The sequence below is a fragment of the Balaenoptera borealis genome (assembly GCF_965194805.1).
Source record: "Balaenoptera borealis genome assembly, chromosome: 16".
NCBI classification, from domain to species: Eukaryota; Metazoa; Chordata; class Mammalia; order Artiodactyla; family Balaenopteridae; genus Balaenoptera; species Balaenoptera borealis.
Window position 1 is genome coordinate 72,243,318 of NC_138872.1, and position 22,903 is coordinate 72,266,220.

Below are 22,903 nucleotides of genomic sequence, written 5' to 3' on the forward strand. Positions count from 1 at the left end.
TAACAGGGCTTCCCTGGTGGCGCAGTGGTTAAGAATCTGCCTGCCAATGCGGGGAACGCAGGTTCGAGCCCTAGTCTGGGAAGATCCCACATGCCGCGGAGCAACTAAGCCCGTGAGCCACAGCTACTGAGCCTGCGCGTCTGGAGCCTGTGCTCCGCAACGGGAGAGGCCGCGACACTGAGAGGCCCGCGCACCACGATGAAGGGTGGCCCCTGCTCGCCGCAACTGGAGAAAGCCCTCGCACAGAAATGAAGACCCAACACAGCCCAAAATAAAATATAATAAATAAATAAATTTAAAAAAGAAAAAAAACAAAAACAAAAAAAACTAGAGTACTAGAGTAACAGAAAGTAGATCAATCATTGCCTGGAAGAGCGAATCACTGGAAGGGGGCTTTTTTTTTTTTTTTTTAATCTTTTGGCCGCACCACGGGGCATATGGGATCTTATTACCCCACCAGGGGTCGAACCCGTGCCCCCTGCATTGGAAGCACGGAGTCTTAACCGCTGGACCGCCAGGGAAGTCCCTGGAAAGGAGCTTTTTAGTTTGAAGAAATTGTTCTATATCCTGATTGAGGTGACTGTTACATAATTGTATTGAATTACCAAAATTCATCAAGCTGTATATGTAAAATGGGTGGATTTTATTGATTATAATTAATATCTTAATTTTAAAAACAACAAAAATTTGATGTCAGCTTAGGGAGTTACCTCTTATGATAAGAGACATATAACATCTATATATCTTTTGCAGTTTTTAAGGCCTCCATATTTAAAAATCTGTAGGGGCTTCCCTGGTGGCACAGTGGTTGAGAATCTGCCTGCCAATGCCGCGGACACGGGTTCGATCCCTGGTCCGGGAAGATCCCACATGCCATGGAGCAGCTAAGCCTGTGTGCCACAACTACTGAGCCTGTGCTCTAGAGCCCGCGTGCCACAACTACTGCAGCCCGCATGCCTAGAGACCGTGCTCTGCAACAAGAGAAGCCACCACAATGAGAAGCCCGCACACTGCAACAAAGAGTAGCTCCTGCTTACCACAACTAGAGAAAACCTGCGCGCAGCAACGAAGACCCAACACAGCCAAAAATAAATAAATAAAATAAATTAATTTTTTAAAAAAATCTCTAAAACTTTACTGTACCTAACTTTGTGAAGTAGACAGAATCAATTTATGATCCCATATTTGGATTTGATTCAACTAAAGTTTAGAAAAGTTATGCCACCCACCCAGTTTCACATATTAAAAGCATTTAAATCTCAGAATCCCTATGAAGTACTATATCCTCTTTTTCAGATGAGAAAACTGAGGAAGAAGTTAAACAACTGATTAGTGGTGACAGGATTCAAACTCCAGCAGTTTGATTCCAGGACCTGAATTTTTGTTTTGCTTTGTTTTTTGATTTTTTTTAAATTAAAGGAAAGCAAAATGACATGAGTCAAGTAATATACATCTGCAGGCTGAATATGGCCTTGGGTTACCTGTTTACAGCCTCCAGTGAAGAATCAGATAGACAGCTGTTTGAGTCCCGGGCCTGACACTTATCACAGGTGTGGTCTCCAGCAAGTCACCCAAGCTTTCCGCCCCAGCTCTCCCATGTGTGAAAAGAAGATGACGTGTGTTTCACAAGACTTGTGTGAATATCAAATAAGATCATGTGCCCTCAAAAATCTAGCACTTGGGAGGCACTCAGTTTCCCCCTTCAATTTAGCCATTGCCTACCTGGCCCTAAGGTACTCAATTTCATTGTGTGTTGAAATAAAATAACCCGAGCCTCTGCAGTTAATAGGATTATAGCTCATCTCTCCACAGTTCTGGAAAGTGAATTCACGGAGGCAGAAAGCGAAGGGAACTTGCAGTCCCCACACTTCTAATTACTGTGTTCTACCACTTCACAAGTGAATCTTTGACAAACTGTGATAAGTCCCATGAAAGAAAAGAACACTGTGAGGAGGCATATGAGCTTCAGGGAAAGTCTCTGTGTGGAAGAGAATAAAATATTGGACCAATACAAGGGAAGCAATACTCCTACTATACTCCCACTGGTCAGACTACATAGAGAAAATGGTATTCTATTTTGGGTGCTGCATTTTTAACAGGAACACAGTCAACCCTGAGCTCATACAGAAAAGTGCATCCCAGCTGACAAAGGGTGTGGAGACCATTCCATAAATATTCAATTCTCTCTTTCAACAAATATTTATTGAGTGCAAAACACATCTTGGTACTGAAGAGGGTTGCAAAGTAAAGACACCATCATTACAGCCCTCAAGAAATTCTACCATCTAGTAGGAAGGGCAAGATGAGCACATAAATATAATACACATTTGACATTTGCTCTAAGACATAGAGCTGCAGATGTAGCACATGTAGCTGGAGGATACCAGGAAACACTTCATCCTGGAAATGGAAATGATTCCTTTTATTGAAAAACCTGCATAACGGTCATCCCAAATAACAGAAATTGCGTGAGCAAAGGTACAGAAGCAGGAATGTGTATGGTATGCAAGCCACTGAGAAATTCAGTTTTCCTAGAGAGAAATGTTCATCTAGGAAATGAGCCTGAGAAAGATAAGATTTGGATCAAAGTAAGTAGGGCCTTGGATGCTGGTAAGGAATTTGGACTTCATTTGGTAGTTAAAGGAGGAATGAAGAATCTCTAAAGAGAAACATTGTAATGACACTGTTATTTTGCCTGTCCAGCACTTTCTGAGGATAGCACACCAATTTTCATTGGGAAAACCATCCCTCCCCCAGACCAGTTCATGTCATGCAAGTAGAGATAACTAAATCCCCAGTTCTACATTGATAGGTTCAGGGATTTGCACAGGCTCCAAACAGAACCAATATCCAATGGGAGTCAAATCTGGCATTTTTGTTACAAGGAGACAGAAAGACAGAGATGAGCTTTTCCCCTGCTGGAGTTACTGGAAAAAACATCAGACATAAATCTGGACCTGCTGGCAGCCATCTTGCCACCATGAAAGGAACCACCAGAGAATGGAAACAATTCAGAAGAAAGCAGAGGTCAGAGGTGGGACCAAAGTCCTGATGACATTGTTTAGGTCCCTGGAGCCAACTGTGCCTTAACATCTACCTCTAAATTTTTCAGTAAGTAAACCCATACATTTCCTTTCTTGTTTAAGTGGGTTTGAGCTGGATCTTTAAGCACTTGTTACTGAAAGAGTCCTGCTTCATACACACCTTATAAGCTCTGTGTTTTAGGCATATCTGAGGAGGAAGAAGACTGAAGAAAAGGAGGCTAGTTAGTACAACAGTAGTAGCATCACACAATAGTAGAGGCGAAGTGAAAGGAGGAACCACAAGGAAACATCAGACACACTCTCCGAAAGTGTCAAGGTCAAGAAGGACCAAAAAAAAAAAAAACGACTAAGGAACTATTCCAGATTAAAGGAAATTGAGTGATAACAACTAAATGCAACATGTGATCCTGATTTGGATCCTGAACTAGAAAATGGACATTATGGGGACAGGTGGCTGAAAAAGACCTGTAGATTAACTCTGTTCACGTTAATGTCTTGATTTTAATTATTGTACTGTGTTTATTTAAAATGTTAACATTTAGGGAGTGTTGATGAAGGGTATACAGAAATGTTTTGAACTATTTCTGCAACTTTTTGGTAAGTTCTGAAGTTAGTTAAAGAGTTAGAAAGTAAAAGAATAAAAACATGAAATTAGGGTTTTTAAAATTATTTATTTGTTTATTTGGCTGCACCGGGTCTTAGTTGTGGCATGTGGGATCTGGTTCCCTGACCAGCAATGGAACCTTGGCCCGCTGCATTGGGAGCGTGGAGTCTTAGCCACTGGACCACCAGGGAAGTCCCTGAAATTAGGGTTTGATCAATGGTAGAAGAGATGGCTTTGGGAAATATTGTGATAATAAAATGACAAGGAGTTGGCTAGACGTGGAGAGAAATGGAAAATGAGAAAATAACAGGGTTCAACTCTGAGAGAATGGTGGTTGTCCTGAAACAGAGTCTGTAAGAGAAGCAGGTTTGGGAGTAAAAAGGATGACTTTCATTGGACATCCTGAATTTTCTATATCAGCTTGTCTCCAGGTGAATATGTCCATCAAACACTGAAATTTTAGAACTGGAACTTGGATGAAAGGCAGTGGCTAAGGAGAGATTTAACATAAAGGAAAAACTTGACATCACAGGAGTATGATATGACTAAGAGAGAGACATCAAGAAAGAAGGCTGGTGAGGACAGCCCAGGCAAGGAGCCCAGTGGGGGCAGGCAGAGCTGACCACAAAGATTTCAGAGAAGGGATCAGCTGAAGAATGCTTATACCAGGGGAGAGATGTTTAGACCCAGCTAATCTCTCATATATGAAGAAGCGTCACAAGAAAATTATAATGAGGGTTTTTTTGGATTTAAAAAAGAGATCAGTATTTAAATCTTAATAAATTATTCATTGTGTTCTGACCCCTATTCCTGTACATTTGCTCCTTTCTCGGTTTGTGCTGGTGAGCTGAGTTAGCTGAAATGGGATTGTTCATTTGTGTTCTTCCAATGTTACTGGCTTGTATTACCCTGAGCAAATTACCAACTGGCCTCTCTTGTGACCTTGACATCACAAAGAGATAAGAGCTGGTTTAAGACTTAGTCTGGGTTGGGACTTCCCTGGCGGACCAGTGGTTAAGGTTCCATGCTTCTACTGCAGGGGGCGAGGGTTCGATCCCTGGTAGGGAAAGTAAGATTCTGCATGCTGTGTGGTGTGGTCAAAAAAAAAAAAAAAAAGGACTTAAAAAGACTTAGTCTGGGTAGATCCAGAGGCTGTGGAGGTACTGCACTACCTGACAGAGGAAATGATTCTAAAGTTCCTTCCAACTCCGTAGTTCAGTGAGCTGCTGCTTATTTTTTTTCTGTTAAATGTTTATAGTATCTACTTCATATGGCTGCTATGAGGATGACAGGAGATAAAGTACATAAAAGTGCCTGGCACAGGGAATTCCCTGGCCATTCAGCGGGTAGGACTTGGTGCTCTCACTGCCAGGAACCCGGGTTTGATCCATGGTCGGGGAACTAAGATCATGCAAGCTGTGCAGCAAGCCAAAAAATAAAAATAAAAACAAAAACAAAAAAAGAAAAAAAAAGTGGCGTACTGAAGTCTCCAACTATTAAAAAAATAAGTGTCTGGCACAGAATAGATGTTCAGTCTGTATTAGTTGAATATGAATTTATGAAATAGACTAAGAAATCCCAATCCAATCTCCAAGGAAGGAGGAAGTACCAACCCCAGCCACTAGAGGGGACTCTCAGTCACACGCCTTTAAATGAGGCTCAGATACAGCTGAGGTGGCAGGCACCCCTCCGGATACACCAGCCTTTCCCATGCCGGGAAACTCACTCCTACTCAGGAAACCTGGCTCCACGCTCAACTCCATGGTGTTTTCTCTGAGTCACTATATTCTCCCATAGTTGCAAAATGATCTGGCAAAAGTCCCTGAAAGGCTTTTACTGCTTACTGAGTAATATCCAAACTCCTTGCCGGAATCGGAGGCCTTCCTCAACCCGGCCCCAACCTACCTCTCCAGCCTAAACTCCCCTTAACCCTTTATACTGCAGCCACGCGGGACAAATCATGCTCCTGCCTCTATGCGGTGGTTCATGCTGCTCCTTCTTCTTGATGCCTTTCCTCCATACTGTCCTTCTGAAACCCTACTTCTTTTTCAGAGATGCAGATGCTACCTCCCCCATTATTCCCTCCTCACTTCTCTAGAGTGATCTCACATCCATGTATCACATATATTACATCCATCTATCCTGTATTAAATTGATTTCTGTATGTGCATCTTTTCTCTTTTTTTAATTAATTAATTAATTTTATTTATTTATTTTTTGGCTGCATTGGGTCTTTGTTGCTGCGCATGGGTTTTCTCTAGTTGCCACGGGGCTCCTCTTCGTTGCGGTGTGCAGGCTTCTCATTGCAGTGGCTTCTCTTGCTGTGGAGCACGGGCTCTAGGCATGCTGGCTACAGTAGTTGTGGCACTCAGGCTCAGTAGTTGCAGCTCGAGGGCCCTAGAGCGCAGGCTCAGTAGTTTTGGTGCATGGGCTTAGTTGCTCCACGGCATGTGGGATCTTCCTGGAGGACCAGGGCTCGAACCCATGTCCCCTGCATTGGCAGGCGGATTCTTTTTTTTTTTTTCTTAACATCTTTATTGGAGTATAACTGCTTTTGGCAGGCGGATTCTTAACCACTGTGCCACTAGGGAAGTCCTATCATTTCTTTTTAAGATTAGAAACTCGATGAGTAGAGAGGCCAGTGTGTAATCTGTCCAGGATAACATAGCAAGTGGCAAAAATGGGATTCTAATCCAGGCAATCTGACACCACAGAGCTCTTGCTCTTAACCACTAATTCACACTATACAGTAATCTTTTATCAGCCCTAGTGCCTAGCTCAGAGCTTTGCACACAGTACCATTCAATAGCTTATCAAATGAATAACTAAAAAAAAAAAAAAAAGGATCTAATTAGCACCTCTTGTTTTTAAAATTAATTATTGATTTATTTTTGGCTGTGTTGGGTCTTCGTTACTGCACGCAGGCTTTCTCTTCTCTCCGTGCGGCGAGCGGGGGCTACTCTTCGTTGCGGTGCGCGGGCGTCTCATTGCGGTGGTTCTCCTGTTGCGGATCACGTGCTCTAGGCGTGCAGGCTTCAGTAGCTGTGGCGCATGGACTTCAGTAGCTGTGGCGCACGGCCTTCAGTAGCTGTGGCACATGGACTTAGTTGCTCCGCGGCATGTGGGATCTTCCCAGACCAGGGCTCGAACCAGTGTCCCCTGCATTGGCAGGCGAATTCTTAACCACTGCGCCACCAGGGAAGTCCTAATTAGCACCTCTTGAACCTTCGCTGACTTGTGGGTTATTGGGAACCAGCAACTTGGTCTCAGTCTGAATTAGAGCCTCACCATAGACCTAATTATGAGCAATTTCAGAATCATAATTACAGTTCCAGTTTGTCTCTTGATCTTTAATGCATACAAGGACCTACTCCCAGCTTCTAAGGAAGACAAAAACAAGATTACTTAAGCCTAGGAGGTGTGTTTCTGTGAAGGTCCCAGCTCACATTTTCACTGTGAAGTGAGGGAGATGCACTGGATGGTCTCTGAGGGCCCTCTCTTCAGTTTTAACAGACTATGATTCCGGGAGACAGAATGAAATTAAAAAGAGCCTCTACTTATGTGTCAGAAGATACCATGCTGAGTCTCAGCTCCCCAACTCTCAGGTTTCCCATTCTGTAAAAGTCGATTCATCCATTCAAATATTTTTGAGGGTATGAGTTTGAGTGTAGGGGTGAGGGGTGGGGGATACAGCGATGAATAAGACAGACATAGCTCCTGCTCATCCAGATCAGAAAAGCAGATGACATCTGCATTGTGGGGTTGTCCTAATTTAGAAACTGAAGTGGACCAAGTATTGTGTAAACTATAAAGTCTAGTACAGAATCAAAAGATGATGATCTTGACAGGATTGCCAAACCCAACTACAACAAAAACGTTAGCTATCTTGCTGTTTTTGAGAAAAGCCTAATAGTATATTTTCACCGAACCCAGTCAACGCAGCTCTCTCACCTCTCCCCTGCTCTCCATGCAAGGATAGGCTGGGAGTATCTGTCCTCAGGATACAGGCACAGCCTGGTTGCTGAGGCCAGGTCCCTAGCCCACTCCGATAGGCCTCCATCTGAAAGCCATTACGCTGGGAGTCTGGAAGCCTGGGTTTTCCAGCTCTCAAGTCACCTTGTCCAGCTCAGGTTTCAGTTTCCTCATCTGTGAAAAGCACGCCACGTCTGTGAGGCATCCATCTCCCACGGCCACTGTGAAATACGCATTGGATCACTTAGCATCGGGCCTGGCTCCGGGAGGCTTAACTCCAGAGGGATGGTGAGGGTTCCCTAAAGGTTCCATCTCGAGGCCCGGGCCACTCTTCTGGCTGAGTGGGGCTGGCGGGGGCAGCGGGACCACGTGGCCCGGTCTTGGTCCCCGGTCCAGCACTCATTTGCTGGGTAGCTCTGGGTGAGGTCACCGGGCGGCCCTACTGGTCTGCATTCGGGGGGAGTGTCTGGACAGTCTCAAGATGGTCCTGGGGAGCTTCTAGGTTGACTGGAGTAGACAGAGCCGACAGGTGCCAAGGACCAGGCTCCTTAAGCTGGGCGCGGGGCGGGGGTCACGTGACGGGGGCGGGCGGGGGCGGGGCCTGGCGCGCCAGGCTCCGCGGGTGACAGGGCGGGCGGGAAGGGGCGGGGCCTCGGGCGGGGCCGCCGGGGGGAGGCGGGCGGGCGGGAGGGGAGGAGTGGAGATGGCGGCGGCGGCGGCGGCTCAGGGGGGCGGGGGCGGGGAGCCCCGGGGAACTGATGGGGTCGGCCCGGGGGTCCCGGGGGAAGTAGAGATAGTAAAGGGGCAGCCGTTCGACGTGGGCCCGCGCTACACGCAGCTGCAGTACATCGGCGAGGGCGCGTATGGCATGGTCAGGTGAGGGGCGTTCTGGGGGAGGGGGCGTCTTTGGGGAGGGGGCTCCGAGGGAGGGGGCAGGGAGGGTTGCTGAGAGCTCTCTGGGCCTTGGGGACTCTGAGCATCCGGAAGAAGCTGAGGCTTCAGGAGGCTGGGGAGCGTCCCAGGGAGAGGGCCTTTGAGTGCTTTCTGGGGGAGGGGGCGCTGCGTAAAATCTAAGGAGAGGGGGCTTGGGAGCTTTGAACCCACCATTCTGTAATAAAGGGAGGGGCATCTGAGTATATGTGGGGGAGCTCTGGGGACCTTGGGGACCCTATAGACACGGGGTGAGGAGAAGAGAATAAGTCTTCTGGGGGAGGTAATATCCTTAGTGAAGCAGGAGTGAAGGACCCTTCACTGGGGAGAGGATGCCTTGGAATCCCCCCTCAATGAGGCTTGCCAAGGAGTTTGGGAGAAAAGAGCAGAGCTCAGGGCTAGACAGGGTGGGGTGGGGCTTTGGGCCTGGGGCCAGGGACCCAGTGAGCAATGAAGGGTCCAGGAATGCCTTCCTGCAACTTTTAGGAGGGGTCTGTGAGTTCGCCCAGCCCCACTGGGTGCTCTGGGCCTTTGTTCATCTGGGAATAACTCTGCTGCCCAGGAACCTCCCCCTGACACCCACCCCTGCCCTGCCTATCCCTTCTCTCCAGTCCCTCCTATGATTCCCTCCTTCTCACTGTATTTGCCTCACTGTACGTCCTCCACACCTCCCACCTCATGGACCTGCCTTGGGTTGAGGGAGCCCATCCTGGGAAGGGGAGGATGAGGGGTCAGGGCAACTAGAATGGAAAGGGTTGAGGAGAGGGGAAGTCAGTGATCGGTCAGTCTCTTCCTCTGTTTGTGAAGTCACTGAAGGGCTGCCTGGCTGGTCCCCAGCTTTCTCCCTGGAGATCCCAGGCCTTCACAGCAGGAAGGAACCAGCATTGTTTATGACTGGCCAGAGCCTCTCCTGCTCCCTCCCCTCCCTGCTAAGACCTGGGTGGGGCCACCGGGCCTGGACTCCCCCTTTCGTAAGGCCACGCCAACAACATCTGTGGCCCTCTCAGCTCAGCTTACGACCACGTGCGCAAGACTCGAGTGGCCATCAAGAAAATCAGCCCCTTTGAGCATCAGACCTACTGCCAGCGTACGTTGCGAGAGATCCAGATCTTGCTGCGCTTCCGCCATGAGAACGTCATTGGCATCCGAGACATTCTGCGGGCACCCACCCTGGAAGCCATGAGGGATGTGTATCCTTCACCTTGGCCAGATGGCTGGCCAGGCACAGCCTCAGAGCTGGGCTGGGAGAATGTTGGCTTGTTTTCTGTTTCCTTCTTCCCTACCACCCTCCAAAACAAACCCAGTAAAAGAAACTTTCCATCAGTAAAGAGGCCACAGAGTGTAAGAGGACGACGGGGAGGCCTCAGATGAATCCTGGCCTGCTGCAGCCAGACAGTATGGCCCTGGGCAAGTCTGTTCTCTGAGTTCTGCCTCAGTAGGGGGCTGGGCAAGATGGTCTCTATGGGAGCTTTGTCTTCTGACATCTGCAATTCTGTGATGAGATCCAGCCTCTGCCCACAGTCAGTTTTTTTGTTTAACAGACGGTGATTCTTTCTCCTCTGGGTCCTCAGACTGGAAGGAAGGCAGGAAGGAAGAAAACTGCCCTTTTTGGAGGGGCTACTATGAGTTTGGGGCAGTGCAAGCCGAGTGCTTTGACATTTCTTATTCTAACTCCCAACTGCCCTATGAGATGGGTCTCATCCACTCCATTTCAAAGATGAGGCAACTGAGACTCAGAAAGCCTCAATAAAATCAAGTGCTTCTGTTGCTACCTCCTCCTCTCCCCCAAATGAGAACCTGTCCTCTCTCTGGGACTTCCCGCTCAGAGCCCCACCCCAATCCCCTGCGGACTTGCACCTTGCCCCGGGAGGGACAGCCTTGCCTTTGTTGCCCTCCCCCCATATTGCTTTCCTAGTTTGTTGTCCACTTCCTGCCTGGCTCTGTGAGCAGCTTATAACACCATCACCTCTCCCCTGCCCCACCCACCCCAGCCAGTCCCAGTTCTCCACCCAAGAGTGAGGATTAGTACTGCACCGTCTGCAGCTTCCACCACAAACCGTGGGCAGGAAATCTCCACACTCACCCCCAGCTTGCCGTGTGACCTTAACCAGGTCACTGCATCGTGTTGGGCCTCCTCATCTTTAAAACAGCAGGGTTGGTCCAGGTGTTCTCAGAAGGCCCTTTGGAGGCTGATTCTGAAAGACAGCCCTAATTTAGTCTTCCAGAAACAAACCACATGACATTTATTTGTTTATTTATGTGTAGTCTTTTTATCTTAGAATATAAAAGGACATTTACTCCTCTGTCTTTGGATGTATGGCCAAGCACCCTGAGTAGGAGCGTGCAGTGGGGAGTTTCTCCTCATCGTCTTGCACAAACCATTCCCATAACGCAGGCATTTATTTTTAAGCAAACATTTATTGCATGCCAGATGGTGTTCATACATTATCTCATTTAACCTTCTCAAGAGCCATGCGGCTCAGGCTTTTATAACAGCAGTACTAGTTCATGTTTGCCGAGCACTTACAACATGCCAGGCACTGGGCTGGCTGCTCTACATGGGTCATCTCTCAGCTAATCTTCACAACCACTTTCTAAAGAACAATTTTTTTCCCTTACTTTACAGATGAGGAAATAGAGGCGCAGACAGGTTGAGGCCATAAAGCCAGTGAGCAGGGCAGTGGGGATTCAGACACTGGCAGGTGAACTCCAGAGTTACTGCTCTTAAATGGGACGTTCTGCTGCTTCCCACAGTTTATTAGCCCTGTTCTCCCAGTAGGGAAACTGAGGCCACAGAACTGAAGTGCTTTGGTCAGGGTCACTGGCTGAGATCCAGCAGAGGCCTTGAGCCCAACTGCTAAGTATGGGCCTTGCCCAGCTCATGATATGAGTTGGCAGATCTGTTGAGTCCCAGGGGCATCAGCTGGAGGGATATGAAGCCTGTTCACCAAAGGCTGTTCTTCTTAACCGAGTGCCTCTCGTTGTCCCCATCTGGGGGGTCTCTGGCACCAACCTCAGTTACATTGTGCAAGACCTGATGGAGACAGACCTGTACAAGTTGCTTAAAAGCCAGCAGCTGAGCAACGACCACATCTGCTACTTCCTCTACCAAATCCTGCGGGGCCTCAAGTATATCCACTCCGCCAATGTGCTCCACCGGGATTTAAAGCCCTCCAACCTGCTCATCAACACCACCTGCGACCTTAAGGTCAGAGGGTTGAGGGCCGGTCTCCTCCTACCCCTGGGGTCTCAGGCTTGCAGGTGCCCAGTACCACCACCCCCCCCCCGCCACCCATAGGTAGGAGAGTATCGCAAGCAAAGGGAATAGCATGGGCAGAGACGCGGTGATATGATTACTTGGGCCCAGGAGGCCTTGAGCACCGAGCTCAGTAGCCTGGGTTGCATTCTAGATCTGTGATTTTGGTCTTGCCCGGATCGCCGATCCTGAGCACGACCACACTGGCTTTCTGACGGAATACGTGGCCACACGCTGGTACCGGGCCCCAGAGATCATGCTTAACTCCAAGGTAGGGGGGCCACCCACCCCTGAAGGGAAGGGGCTGTGTCCCAGAAAGCCCTGGAGCCGCCTCTAAGCCAGGCACTGATCCCCGTGATGCAGGAAGTCTACCCCCAGGCCTTGTCACATTATTCTGGTCCTTGGGCTCTGGAAAGACACTGTGGATTAGCTCCTCTGGGCCTCTGCCCTCTGCCTCCCTGGCTGGCGTTGAACCTAGGTTGGGGGTTGTGGGTAGGCCCAAACATCAGGGTTGGCTCAACAACAGGTTGAGGCTGGCTCAGGAGCCCACCACTTTCTCCTCCTCCCCAGGGCTACACCAAGTCCATCGACATCTGGTCTGTGGGCTGCATTCTGGCTGAGATGCTCTCCAACCGGCCCATCTTCCCGGGCAAGCACTACCTGGACCAGCTCAACCACATTCTGGGTGAGGGGGGACTGGCCAGCTGAGTGGGAGGGAGATTTCACTTATTGGAGGTGAGATTTCTTTAGGGTCAGGGTCAGTGAGTCTGTGGGAGTCAGGTCAGGGGGACGACCGTGTGTGGGGCCCCTACAGCATTTCACAGTAGTTCACTGAGGTATAGATACTGTCCCCATTTGATAGATGGGAACAGTAAGGCTACATACACCCCACGCTTAGGAAGTGCTAGGGCCGGGATTTGAACCTAGGGCTGCCCGAATCCAGACCCCTTGCTCTTCACCACCATAGTACTGGCTGGTGGCCTGGAGCAGGTTGGTGGAGGCTCTTGTTCCTGGCGCCTTCTGTTCCCAGAAGGGAGAGATTGCTCACCAAGTCACCTGCTTTACCTACAGGTATCCTGGGCTCCCCCTCCCAGGAGGACCTGAATTGTATCATCAACATGAAGGCCCGAAACTACCTACAGTCTCTACCCTCCAAGACCAAGGTGGCCTGGGCCAAGCTTTTTCCCAAGTCGGACCCCAAAGGTGAGAGAGACTTGGGGGCTGGTGTGTGATAAAAACCGGGTGTAGAAGAAGGTACATGAGCCCAGCAGCTACCTGGGCCTCTGGACACAGAGAAGAAAAGCAATGCTTCTGGGAGCTCCTCTGACCATCCCTTTGACCCCTGACACCTGCGCTTCCCTAGCTCTTGACCTGCTTGACCGGATGTTGACCTTTAACCCCAACAAACGGATCACAGTGGAAGAAGCACTGGCTCACCCCTACCTGGAGCAGTACTACGACCCAACAGATGAGGTGGGCCAGCCACCAGCAGCAGGGCTGGCGGGTAGGTGGATGGGTGGGCATCCCTCAGTCCCTGTCCTGAGCCTCCCCACTTCTTTGCCACCCCAGCCAGTGGCCGAGGAACCTTTCACCTTCGACATGGAGCTGGATGATCTACCCAAGGAGCGGCTGAAGGAGCTCATCTTCCAGGAGACAGCCCGCTTCCAGCCTGGGGTGCTGGAGGCCCCCTAACCTGGACAGATGCCTCTGCTCCCTGGGGCCTGGTGAGTGCCCCCCACCACCCATGCACAGATTCACCCTGAGACCAGGGTGCCCAGCATGCCTCCACGCAGTCACAAGCTCACTCACGTCCATGAGCCACGTGTACGGTGGCAACAGAAGGGCCAGAGCCTGCCTCAGCCACAGACCTGTGGTCGCCCAGCCCCACATGTCTCCCACCTGTCAACACCCTGCACACTCCAGCCCCAGGTCACTGAGGGCCCCCTCTCACCCATCTGAGGAACGGAGCCAGGCTTTGGCTCCCCCAGGATGGGCAGAGAGGCAGGTGGGGCAGTAATTGCTTTGGGAGGAGCCGGCAGCACCCGGCCTGACCCGCATGCCAGGCTTTTTCACACCTGGTGTCCAGGTCAGCAGTTCCCATACCTTTGGGGGGCCCGGCTGGGGCTACCGCCACCCACACTGCTCTCCGTCCCTCCTCTAGTTTCCTCTCTGTCTCTGGCCAGCTGTGGCCTGATAGCAGCAAGGCAGACACACCTGGGTTCAAAGCCGGGCTCTGATACTCAATAAGGGCTGTGTGATATTGTGCAAGACACCTCACCTTTCTGCAGCTCAGTTTCCTGGACACAGTCCTGATAATGAGAGCAAACACCTCCCGAGCACCAAGCATTGTTGTAAGAGATTTGCATGTATTAACTCACTTAGTCCTTATAGCAGTACCTTGAAATGGGTACTAATGTCCTCCGCATTCACAGATAAGGAAACCCAGCCGCATCCCACTCAGCTGTGAGGACGAAATGAGGGAAGTGGAGGTCGGGGCTCTGGCAGGTCCGCTCAAGGGTGCTAATGGTTCCTTTCCTGCCTGCCTTTTTGTTTAGGCCCTGCCTCCTGCCTGCCCCTCCCCTGCCGGACTGTTAGAAAATGGACTCTGTGCCCAGCCCAGACCCCGACAGCCCAGGTCGAGGCAGAGGGCGGGCCTGGCCACCTCCCTTCGCTTTGCTCAGGCATCCTGCTTCAGGCAGGCCAACGCGCCCTCCCCCCTCACCTGAGGACCTGAGGGGCTCAGGTGGCCCCAAAGCAAATTCCCCTCTGCTGCTCTGCCACCGTCTGCCCGGCTCTCCCAGTCTCTGGTAGTTCTGGAATTCAAGGGCTCTGGCTGCCCCGGGACCTACTGAGGGGCAGTGGGGGAGGGACACGGAGGACACTGAGTGGGGACTCAGGGCCAGCCCTGCCCCACTCAGCTCATTAAAACCCCACCCCATTTTCCCTGAAGGAACATTCCTAAGGCTCAAGGACTAGTGTCCCTGAGGAGCAGACCTAAACCCTCCCCCACAAAGCTGCCACATCTAACGTCCCCGCTGCTTCTGTGTGTGGGTGAACAGAAGTGGAGGCGGGGGCACGTGGAGAGCCCAGTGCCCCTGCCCACCCCGTGCCTGTATCTAATATATAAATATAGAGGTGTGTCTATGGATGGCCCTGGCTCTGTCTGTGTTCGCCGATGCCCTGACCGTAACCCTTGCTGCTTTGAGGACCGATTCTCCAGCCCCGCTGCTTCCCACCTGTGGCTTTACCTGGAGCGGTGGCCTTTGGCTCCCCCGCTGGCCAGGGTTGAGGATGGGAGTGTAAGGAGTTCAGACTCCTAGACAGAGTGGGGTCAATTTCCCCCTTAGTCACTGTCCTGTCCCCGCTCTAATGGCTTCCTGTCTTAACTGGCTGGGGGTGATTCTGGAGTGACTCGGGGACACACTGTACACCCCCGGCTTCTCTGGAAATGGCAAGGGGTGGCATGTTATGTACCCTGGGCGCACATACCAGGGGGAAGGGGGAGTGTTGTAGCAGACCTGGTGGGGGGCGGGGGGGACTTGATTCCCCAGTGTGGCCACGGAGAGAGGGATTCTGGGGTGTGTGGAGGGCCTGGGGGTCCGCGGGCCAGAGCTGCCTGGCCTCTACTCCTGCCTCTACCCCAGCCCAGCTGAGCCCTGCAGTCTGGCCTCAGGCCAGAAGCAGGCTCAGCAGGTCCCAAGGGGTGTGGTGGCAGCCGGCGGTGGAGCCAGCCTACATCGGCCAGGCAGTCAGCGAGGCTACACAGTGCATCGGGAATGGCTCAGCTTGCGGCAGCCAGAGCCTGAAGAAGCAGCGCGGCCATGAGCCCTCTGCTGTACTACGCCCTTCCCGCCCTGAGCAGCTATGTCATGCTCTCCATCTTCTTCCTGCGCCGGCCTCGCCTGCTGCATACGCCATGGGTTTCAGCCTTCTGTCCCCGCCTGGGGGCCCACCGGGGAGGTGAGCTGGGCTGGGGTAGACGGGGGGTGGGGGCTCCTGAGGATGGAGTGAGGATAGCAAGGCAGGTGCCAGGGTGGACAGCAGAGAGGGGTAGGTCCAAAGGGCAGGATGTTAAAGGAGGGCAGAGTTCGAGGTGGGCGGAGAGCCGGGTGGCAGGGCAGGATGTGGAACAGGGAAGGAGAGGCTGCTCAACCTGGCCTGCCTGGGGGTGATGAGGCAGGGGGCGTGGCCAGGCCGCAGGAACCCACCCTAGCTGCCCCACACAGGATCTGGAGAGCGCCTGGAGAACACCATGGAGGCCATGGAGAAGTGAGTCCACCTGCCTGGCCAAGCTGCCGGGTAAGGTTGTGCCAGCTGTACGAGGCATGACGCTAAGGGGTGCCGTTCACTTCCTGCTCTGGGTGACTGGAGCCCCCTGGAGTTGTGCGATGCACAGCCTGCACATCCGGCCAGAACTGCCCCATGTTCCCCTAAACGTCCCCACCGCCCTGCTATCTGGCGCATCCCCCATCCCTCGGCCACTCACCTTCACTCCCATAGCGCCATGGCCCAGAAAGCCGACCTCCTGGAGCTCGACTGCCAGCTGACTCGGGACGGCGTGGTGGTGGTGTCACACGACAAGAACCTGTACCGCCAGTCAGGCGTGAATAGGGATGTGGGCAGCCTGGACTTTGAGGTGGGCCTTGCCCCAGCACCCCAACCGTGCCCAGAGAACCACCGTGCCTCCACGCGTGGCTCCTGGTGACATGCTCCCTGCTCTCCCTGTAGGAGCTGCCCCTCTACAAGGAAGAGCTGGAGGTTTACTTCTCGCCGGGTGAGTGTGGGCTGTCAGCGCCGGGCTGAGCCAGCTGGAGTGGGGTCACGGCCTCCTGCCCTCTTTTCTCCTCTGGGACCCACGCCCTCCCCCCGGGCTTGCACCCCGCCCCCCAACCCCAGCAATCCTTCTCTGATCCTTCTTCCCACAACCCCTCAGACCACTTTGCACACGGGTCAGACAGGCACATGGTGCGTCTGGAGGACGTGTTCCGGAGGTTCCCGTGGACGCCCATGAGCTTGGAAGTCAAAGAGCAAAATGAAGAGCTCATTCGCAAGGTGGTGCTGCGGGCAGGGCTGGGCGAGGGACCAGGGCTGGATGGAGGCCTGACTCCCCATCACCTCCTCCTCCTCCCAGATAGCGGGCCTGGTGAGGCACTATGAACGCGATGAAATCACCATCTGGGCCTCGGAGAAGAGCTCAGTCATGAAGAAGTGCAAGGCCGCTGTGAGTCCCTTATCCCTCCCTGCGCCCACTGCCCCTCCCAAACGGGCTTAGGCCAGAGGGGTCTGGGGGTTCTGCAGGAGCCCTGAGCAGGGTCTCCCGGGGTGGGATTTGGAGAGCAGGGGAGGTGGGGAAGGTGTGTGAGCAAAGGCATGCCAGAGGGACAGGGAGCGGGCTCTAGGCTTGGAATGCTGGGCCAAGATGTGGCTTTGATCCTGCAGGTGGTAGGGTTTCCTGAATGTTGAAAACTGTGCAGCCCAAGCCTCCTCTCTGCTTCCGCAGGAGCAGACTGATCCCCTTTCTCACTTCCCCTTGGCTTCCAGAACCCCGAGATGCCCACCGCCTTCACAATAAGCCGAGGATTCTGGGTGCTGCTGCTCTATTACCTGGGGCTGCTGCCCTTCATCTCGATCCCTGAGAGGTTCCTCATCTCTTTCCTGCCCACCATCATCAACAGGTACCTACAGGGTCCCCATCTCCCTTCCTCATTCTCCCCCAGGCTTCTGTCCTCAGAAAAACAACCCCCTCCTCCCTCCACCGGAAACTAACACAACATTGTTAACCAATTATGTTGCAATATAAAATTAAGAGTTTTTAAAAAATTTTAAAAGAAAACCAAAACCCTCCCGCCCACTTCAGACCCCATTGTGCAGGGTCCCGTGTGGAGCAGGAGATCCAGTGTCCCCAGCTCCCTGGCTACCCTCACGGATAATCTCCCATCCGGGGTCCTTTGAAGACAGTGGTCTCACCAAGCATTCATGAATACTAAGGGGGACACGAACCCCCTGACATCCTATGCAAATGTGCGTTGATGTGGATGGAGTTTTAGGATAAGGGTTCATTTGTTCATCCAGTCATCCAACAAAGAGTTATTGAATGCCTACTCTGTTTCAGGTGCACTTACACTAGTAAATAAGACCAATGTGGGTGGGGAGAGGCCCTCCATGAGCTTACAGTCTGGGTGGGAAGACAAATATTTATTAATTACAGCATCACCCTGATTCTCAAACAGAAAGGCAAGCATTTTCCTGCTTTGGGACAAGGATTAACAAAGTAACAGCTGGGCAAAGTATCAGGAATTTGGATACTTCACCAGCTCTCAGGCCGGGACCCTCCCTTTGCCTTCTGAGACCTCCTCTGTGGCGCCCCCAGTGCTTTCTGCTCCCCTCTGTCGTCCTGAGGGAAGCTCCCAGCCAACCCCCATCATCCCTTGCCACAAAGAGATCATTATACTACAAACTTGGTGTACCTAACTTTTTATACAGGGTTTGCAAGGTGTTTTCACATCCTTTAGTTTATCTGAGCCTTACCTTGCAGCACCCTCAGGAGATAACAGGAATCATGACCCCCATGGAGAATCTGAGGCTCAGAGAGGTTCTGTAATTTGCCCAAGGTCACACAACAGAGCCTGCCCTGGGACACTGTGAAAGCCTCTAAGGTCACCCTGGGGACTTCGCTGGAGGTCCAGTGGCTAGGACTCGACGCTTCCACTGCAGGGGGCACGGGTTCAATCCCTGGTCAAGGAACTAAGATGCCGCATGCCGCACAGCACAGCCAAACAAAACCAAACAAAACAAAAAATGACAATAACAACAACAACAACAAATTCATCATTAAAAAAAAAAAAAGTCACCCTGGAGTGGAACAATTAGGGGCAAGTAGCCGACCGATTAAAAGTGCTGTCTGGTCTCAGGAAGTTGGTCAGGCCTAACCAGGAGGACCTCCAACTGCGTATCCAGTTTGGGAATCAAGCTGGGTCCTGGCCCTGGCCCCACCATGGATTTGCTGTGTGACCTCGGGCAAGTCACTTTAGTTCTCCAAGACTCAGTTTCTTCTTCTGTAAAACGGTGAGGGGAGGGGCACCCCCTCAAAGCATGGAGTCAAGGACACCGGAGTAGGAAGTCACTGAGCAATGGGTGACTTGTTCCTCTGGGCAGCCGCAAAGGTTCTTCTAGAGGGAGTGGGGTTATACTGGTTGGGGGGGCAGTCACTACCACCCCCACCCCACCCCTGTGACACAGAGAGACCCAAGGGGCTGACCACGACACCACCTCTCCACAGGACCTACTTCCCATTTTCCTGCTCTGGGCTGAATCAGCTGGCGGCTGTGGTTTCCAAATGGTGAGGTGGGCGAGAAGGCTGGGTGGAGGGATCCCACAGAGACCCACCCTTCTCCTTAGTCCCCTCTCATCACAGCCTTTGCTACCCCGCCCCCCACCAGGCTTATCATGAGGAAAAGTCTGATCCAACACCTGGAGCAGCGAGGGGTGCAGGTGAGCAAGTGGGTTGTTCACAGCGTGGGCCCAGCATGGCATTCCAGTCACAGCTCTTTTATTAACTGGCTGGGTCACTTGGGCAGATCACCTTCTGAGTCTCGGTTTCTTCATCTGTAAAATGGGGATAATGATATATTTAACTCTTCTGGATATGTAGCCGATACTTAGTAAGGGCTTGATAAAGGCTAGCCGTTACGATGATGATGATGTATTGAACTGTCCTGATCCCTGATGAGGGGGGCTGGGAAGAGACCAGAGAAGGGGAAGACCAGCCCATGCCACACCCCTCTTCCAACCCGCCAAGCATCAGCTCTGACCAGGTCACTTAATTAGCAAACCTTTGTTGGGAACTGACTGTGTTGAGACCACAGTTCCAGGCACTGTGGTCCCGGGGAAGGAGCAGGGAGCTTACCATCAGGGGCAGAGGAGGAGGAAAAGCAGGCATCGCAGGGGCAGCCAGTGGACAGAAAGGAAGAAGAGTGCTGTGGTCTGTGGGGTCAGAGAAGACCTTCTAGAAGCAGTGAGGGGGCTGGCAGGGAGGGGAAAGGGAGAGCATCTCAGCAGGAGGCTCAGCATGTGGGAAGGCCATGAGAAGCAAGAGGCCAGCAGAGGAACTGAGAGGGGTCCCACCAGGCTGCAGTCTGGAGGAAGTGGCACCAGGGGAGCTGGAGAAGGCAGGAGAGGCTGCGGCAGGCAGCCTGTGAACCTCAGTAAGGAACCTGGACTTCAGCCCAAAGGGGAGGGAAGCTTTTGAGGGCCTTAAGCAGGGGAGAGACCTGATTCAATTAAGCCTTGTCGAGTGAGGGTCACTCTGGCCACCACGTGGAGAAGGGATTGTGGGGGCCAGTGTGGAAGCAGAGTCTCACTAGGCGCCTGATGCTGCCACTGACAGGACTGGGGCTTAGGTGGCAGCAGCGGGGATGGATGGAAGGGTTAAGTCACAGACAGGCCGGACTCAGCCACTGATTGGATGTTGGGGTGAGCAAGGCATGGGGATGACATAGCTCTTTCAGGTCAGGCCTCCTGCTCCACGGTCTTCACCATAACTCTGGGAGGTTAGACCATCACTCTCATTTGTGAAATTAAGAAACTGAGAGGTCCATCCAGTGACTTAGCCCAGGGTACAAATACCGGCTCCACCTACTGCAGTGCCCACAGGAGAGGACTCAGAAGGCAGGGAAGATGTAGAGCAGCAGGATATGGGCAGGCTGGGAGGCAGGCTGGGAAACATTCCACTACCAGCTGTCCCAGGGGGAAAGAAACCCCTTGATTTGAATATTAGGTAATTCCCCTGCTGTATATACTCCCACCTTGGCCAATTTCAGGCTACCAACATGAATTCACAGAACAGAGTTGGGAAGAGATGTGTGGTGTGGTAGCACACCATTATATACTATTTCCATCTTATACATTCGATAGATGTAGATAAGCTCCAGAACAGGGGTAACAGTAAAATGTGGTAAAATAATTAGGAAGTGATGAGTTTTGAGTATTTATTACCTTTGTTTTTAATATAATTTATTGAATTGTATGTTTATATAATGTAATGTATGTTTATATAACTTAATAATGGCTGTATTTAATAACCAGTTTGCAAAATTCCTGAAAATGTGACAGTCAGCTCCAGCATAGCACTGCTGGGAGGTCTCCACAGAGGAGGAGAGCTCCCAGCGTCTGGATAAAAGGGGAAGCACTAGGTAAAGTTGTTGGGAAACTACAAGCCCCTGCCTCCCCACTAGGTGGTATTTTGGTGCCTTAACGAAGAGTCAGATTTTGAAGTGGCCTTCCGCCTGGGGGCCACTGGCGTCATAACTGACTACCCGACAGCCCTGAGGCGCTACCTGGACCACCATGGACCACCTGCCCTGGCCTCCTAACCCAGAGGTGCTCACCCTCTCCTCTATTTCTCTTCCCCAATAAATGTATTCTCTTCAGTCATGTCTTTGTGCTTGGGGAGTGGGGGAAGGTGTGAGGGGTTATATCCTAGAAGACTGCAAAGATGGCAGCTTGTGGCAGAAGAGGCCAGCTGAGGGCCAGAGTCTGAGGCCCTAACCACCCTGACCCACTGGTTCTACCACATTCCAGACCCAGAGTAATGCCACACCCTGTGCCAACCTGGCCTCCACTCTCCTCAGGAATGTCCCTTGCAAGGCCCCCTGCCCCTTCAGAGCCACAGACAATGGTTCCATTCTCCTGAGGACATTAAGAGCCCCAAGCACACAGCAAGAGACTTGCCTTGCCCCTGGGAGCCACATCACCTGGCTTCAGAGGATGGGCATGGCTGGCCCATCTGCTACCTCAGCCATTCCAACCTTCCATTACCAGGTCTCCCACTCCAGAAGCTTCTCGAATTCCTCAGCCCTCGTTAGCCCTACTACCTTATTCATTTAATGAATCACATATTTCACAAAGAAGTTATTAACTATAGGCCAGGCTGGGTACTGGGGCCAGTGCAGGGAACAAGACAAGCCTAGCATGGCAGGCACATGTTTAAATGGACATTTTCATTTTCAACCCAGTTCAGAGGTGAGAGAGGGAAAGACACGTAACCCAGCCTGGATGGGCAGGACATCAGAGGAGACTGCCGGGAGGAGGTGATGCACAACAGTAGGAATCGGCTTGTTCTGAGGCTCTGGCTCCCAGGGTTCTAACACGGATGGATACCTTTAGCTCTTCCCATCCAAGAGCCTGGCCCTGATGCTGTGGCAAGAACCACGGAATCGGGCCAAAGTGAGAATCTCAGCTTTACCTCTTATCAGCTGGATAAGCTTTGGAGAGCTGCTAGACCTCTGTGGACCTCAGTTTCCTGGTAAAATGGGAACAATAGCAGAAGCTGCCTCCTAGGATTGCTGTGGGGATTAAGGGAGTGGGGCACGGGCGGTGGGTAAACGCAGATAATTATGACTATTAGTTCCCGGGGGCGGACGTCCAGACATCATCTCCTTCTTAACCCTACGTCAGGTCAGGTATCTCAGATCCTCGTCCCTTCGAGGACCGCGGGAGGAGAAGGGGGCTACCAGGCCCCGGCCGTGGGGCCGGCCGGCTGGGTTTCGGGCCGCAGCCGCATTTCCGGGCCAGCCTGATCCAGGAGCAGGGGGGAAGGGCAGCCCAGGCCTGCGCTGGCCGCTGTGTGACGCGCCCCCTCATTTGCATACTGCACGCCGATTGGCCACAGCGGCCGCCGGGACCAGAGGCTGTCCCCCTCCCCCTCCCGCCGCAGCGGCGGCAGCAGCTGGTCTCGGTGTAAACAAGTCGCGGAGGCTGCGAACCCGGGCCGCGGGGTGGGGGGGACGGCGCCCACCAGGAGCGCCCCCCACTCGCAGGCCAGGCCACCCCGGCGGACCGGAACCCCGCGCGCCCAGGCGAGGTGAGGCCCGCAAAGTCAGGGTTGCGCGTCGCCCCGCGCCCCCGCGGCGAGCACTGCCCCCTTCCCCCCGGCGCCCGCCCCTCGTCCCCGCGCCCCAGGTGAGCCCCAGGGTCTCAGGTAAGGCTCCGCGATGCAGGTAAGATCCCCTCGGCATAGACAAGGCCTCAGCGCCCCCAGGTAAGAGCCCGTCCCCTCCTAGGTGATCCTCCACCTTCACTGAGGCCTCCTGCCTTCTC

At 52.4% G+C, this 22,903-nt stretch overlaps 2 protein-coding genes and 1 long non-coding RNA gene across 8 annotated transcripts; 2 read left to right on the top strand and 1 right to left on the bottom strand.

Annotated features, from left to right (window-relative positions):
* Positions 1-6,509: 6,509 nt before the first annotated feature.
* LOC309613292 lies at positions 6,510-8,179 on the bottom strand. The gene is made up of 2 exons (XR_014235626.1): positions 7,600-8,179; positions 6,510-7,028 (listed from the first exon to the last, which is right to left on the bottom strand). It is a non-coding gene; the product is annotated as an uncharacterized lncRNA (long non-coding RNA).
* A 138-nt stretch (positions 8,180-8,317) lies between these two features.
* MAPK3 (mitogen-activated protein kinase 3) lies at positions 8,318-14,954 on the top strand. Of its 2 annotated transcripts, none has more exons than XM_082360106.1 (9): positions 8,318-8,496; positions 9,558-9,740; positions 11,569-11,758; positions 11,961-12,077; positions 12,377-12,491; positions 12,878-13,009; positions 13,170-13,279; positions 13,376-13,530; positions 14,362-14,954. In XM_082360106.1, the coding sequence occupies exons 1-8, from the start codon at positions 8,324-8,326 to the stop codon at positions 13,496-13,498; spliced, it is 1,143 nt and encodes a 380-aa protein (XP_082216232.1). In that variant the 5' UTR covers positions 8,318-8,323; the 3' UTR covers positions 13,499-13,530; positions 14,362-14,954. The 2 variants fall into 2 exon arrangements, with proteins under 2 accessions (XP_082216232.1, XP_082216233.1); XM_082360107.1 differs by having other exon boundaries at positions 14,239-14,372.
* A 396-nt stretch (positions 14,955-15,350) lies between these two features.
* Positions 15,351-21,234, top strand: GDPD3 (glycerophosphodiester phosphodiesterase domain containing 3). 5 transcript variants are annotated; one of them, XM_082360112.1, is made up of 10 exons: positions 15,351-15,766; positions 16,033-16,075; positions 16,307-16,442; positions 16,535-16,580; positions 16,740-16,858; positions 16,938-17,027; positions 17,348-17,481; positions 19,046-19,145; positions 19,246-19,297; positions 21,040-21,234. In XM_082360112.1, the coding sequence occupies exons 1-10, from the start codon at positions 15,628-15,630 to the stop codon at positions 21,057-21,059; spliced, it is 879 nt and encodes a 292-aa protein (XP_082216238.1). In that variant the 5' UTR covers positions 15,351-15,627; the 3' UTR covers positions 21,060-21,234. The 5 variants fall into 5 exon arrangements, with proteins under 5 accessions (XP_082216238.1, XP_082216237.1, XP_082216236.1 ...); XM_082360111.1 differs by having other exon boundaries at positions 15,352-15,766; positions 16,020-16,075; positions 19,086-19,145; XM_082360110.1 differs by having other exon boundaries at positions 15,354-15,766; positions 19,086-19,145.
* The last annotated feature ends 1,669 nt before the right edge of the window (positions 21,235-22,903 follow it).

Bases quoted from the DNA above. Each gene is read 5' to 3' on its own strand.
- GDPD3 (XM_082360110.1), top strand. From the start codon at position 15,628: ATGAGCCCTCTGCTGTACTACGCCCTTCCCGCCCTGAGCAGCTATGTC. The intron at 16,076-16,306 runs GTGAGTCCACCT...TCACTCCCATAG, and splicing joins ACCATGGAGGCCATGGAGAA to CGCCATGGCCCAGAAAGCCG. The intron at 17,482-19,085 runs GTACCTACAGGG...ACCTCTCCACAG, and splicing joins CTGCCCACCATCATCAACAG to GACCTACTTCCCATTTTCCT.
- MAPK3 (XM_082360106.1), top strand. From the start codon at position 8,324: ATGGCGGCGGCGGCGGCGGCTCAGGGGGGCGGGGGCGGGGAGCCCCGG. The intron at 8,497-9,557 runs GTGAGGGGCGTT...TGGCCCTCTCAG, and splicing joins GGCGCGTATGGCATGGTCAG to CTCAGCTTACGACCACGTGC. The intron at 13,280-13,375 runs GTGGGCCAGCCA...TTGCCACCCCAG, and splicing joins ACTACGACCCAACAGATGAG to CCAGTGGCCGAGGAACCTTT.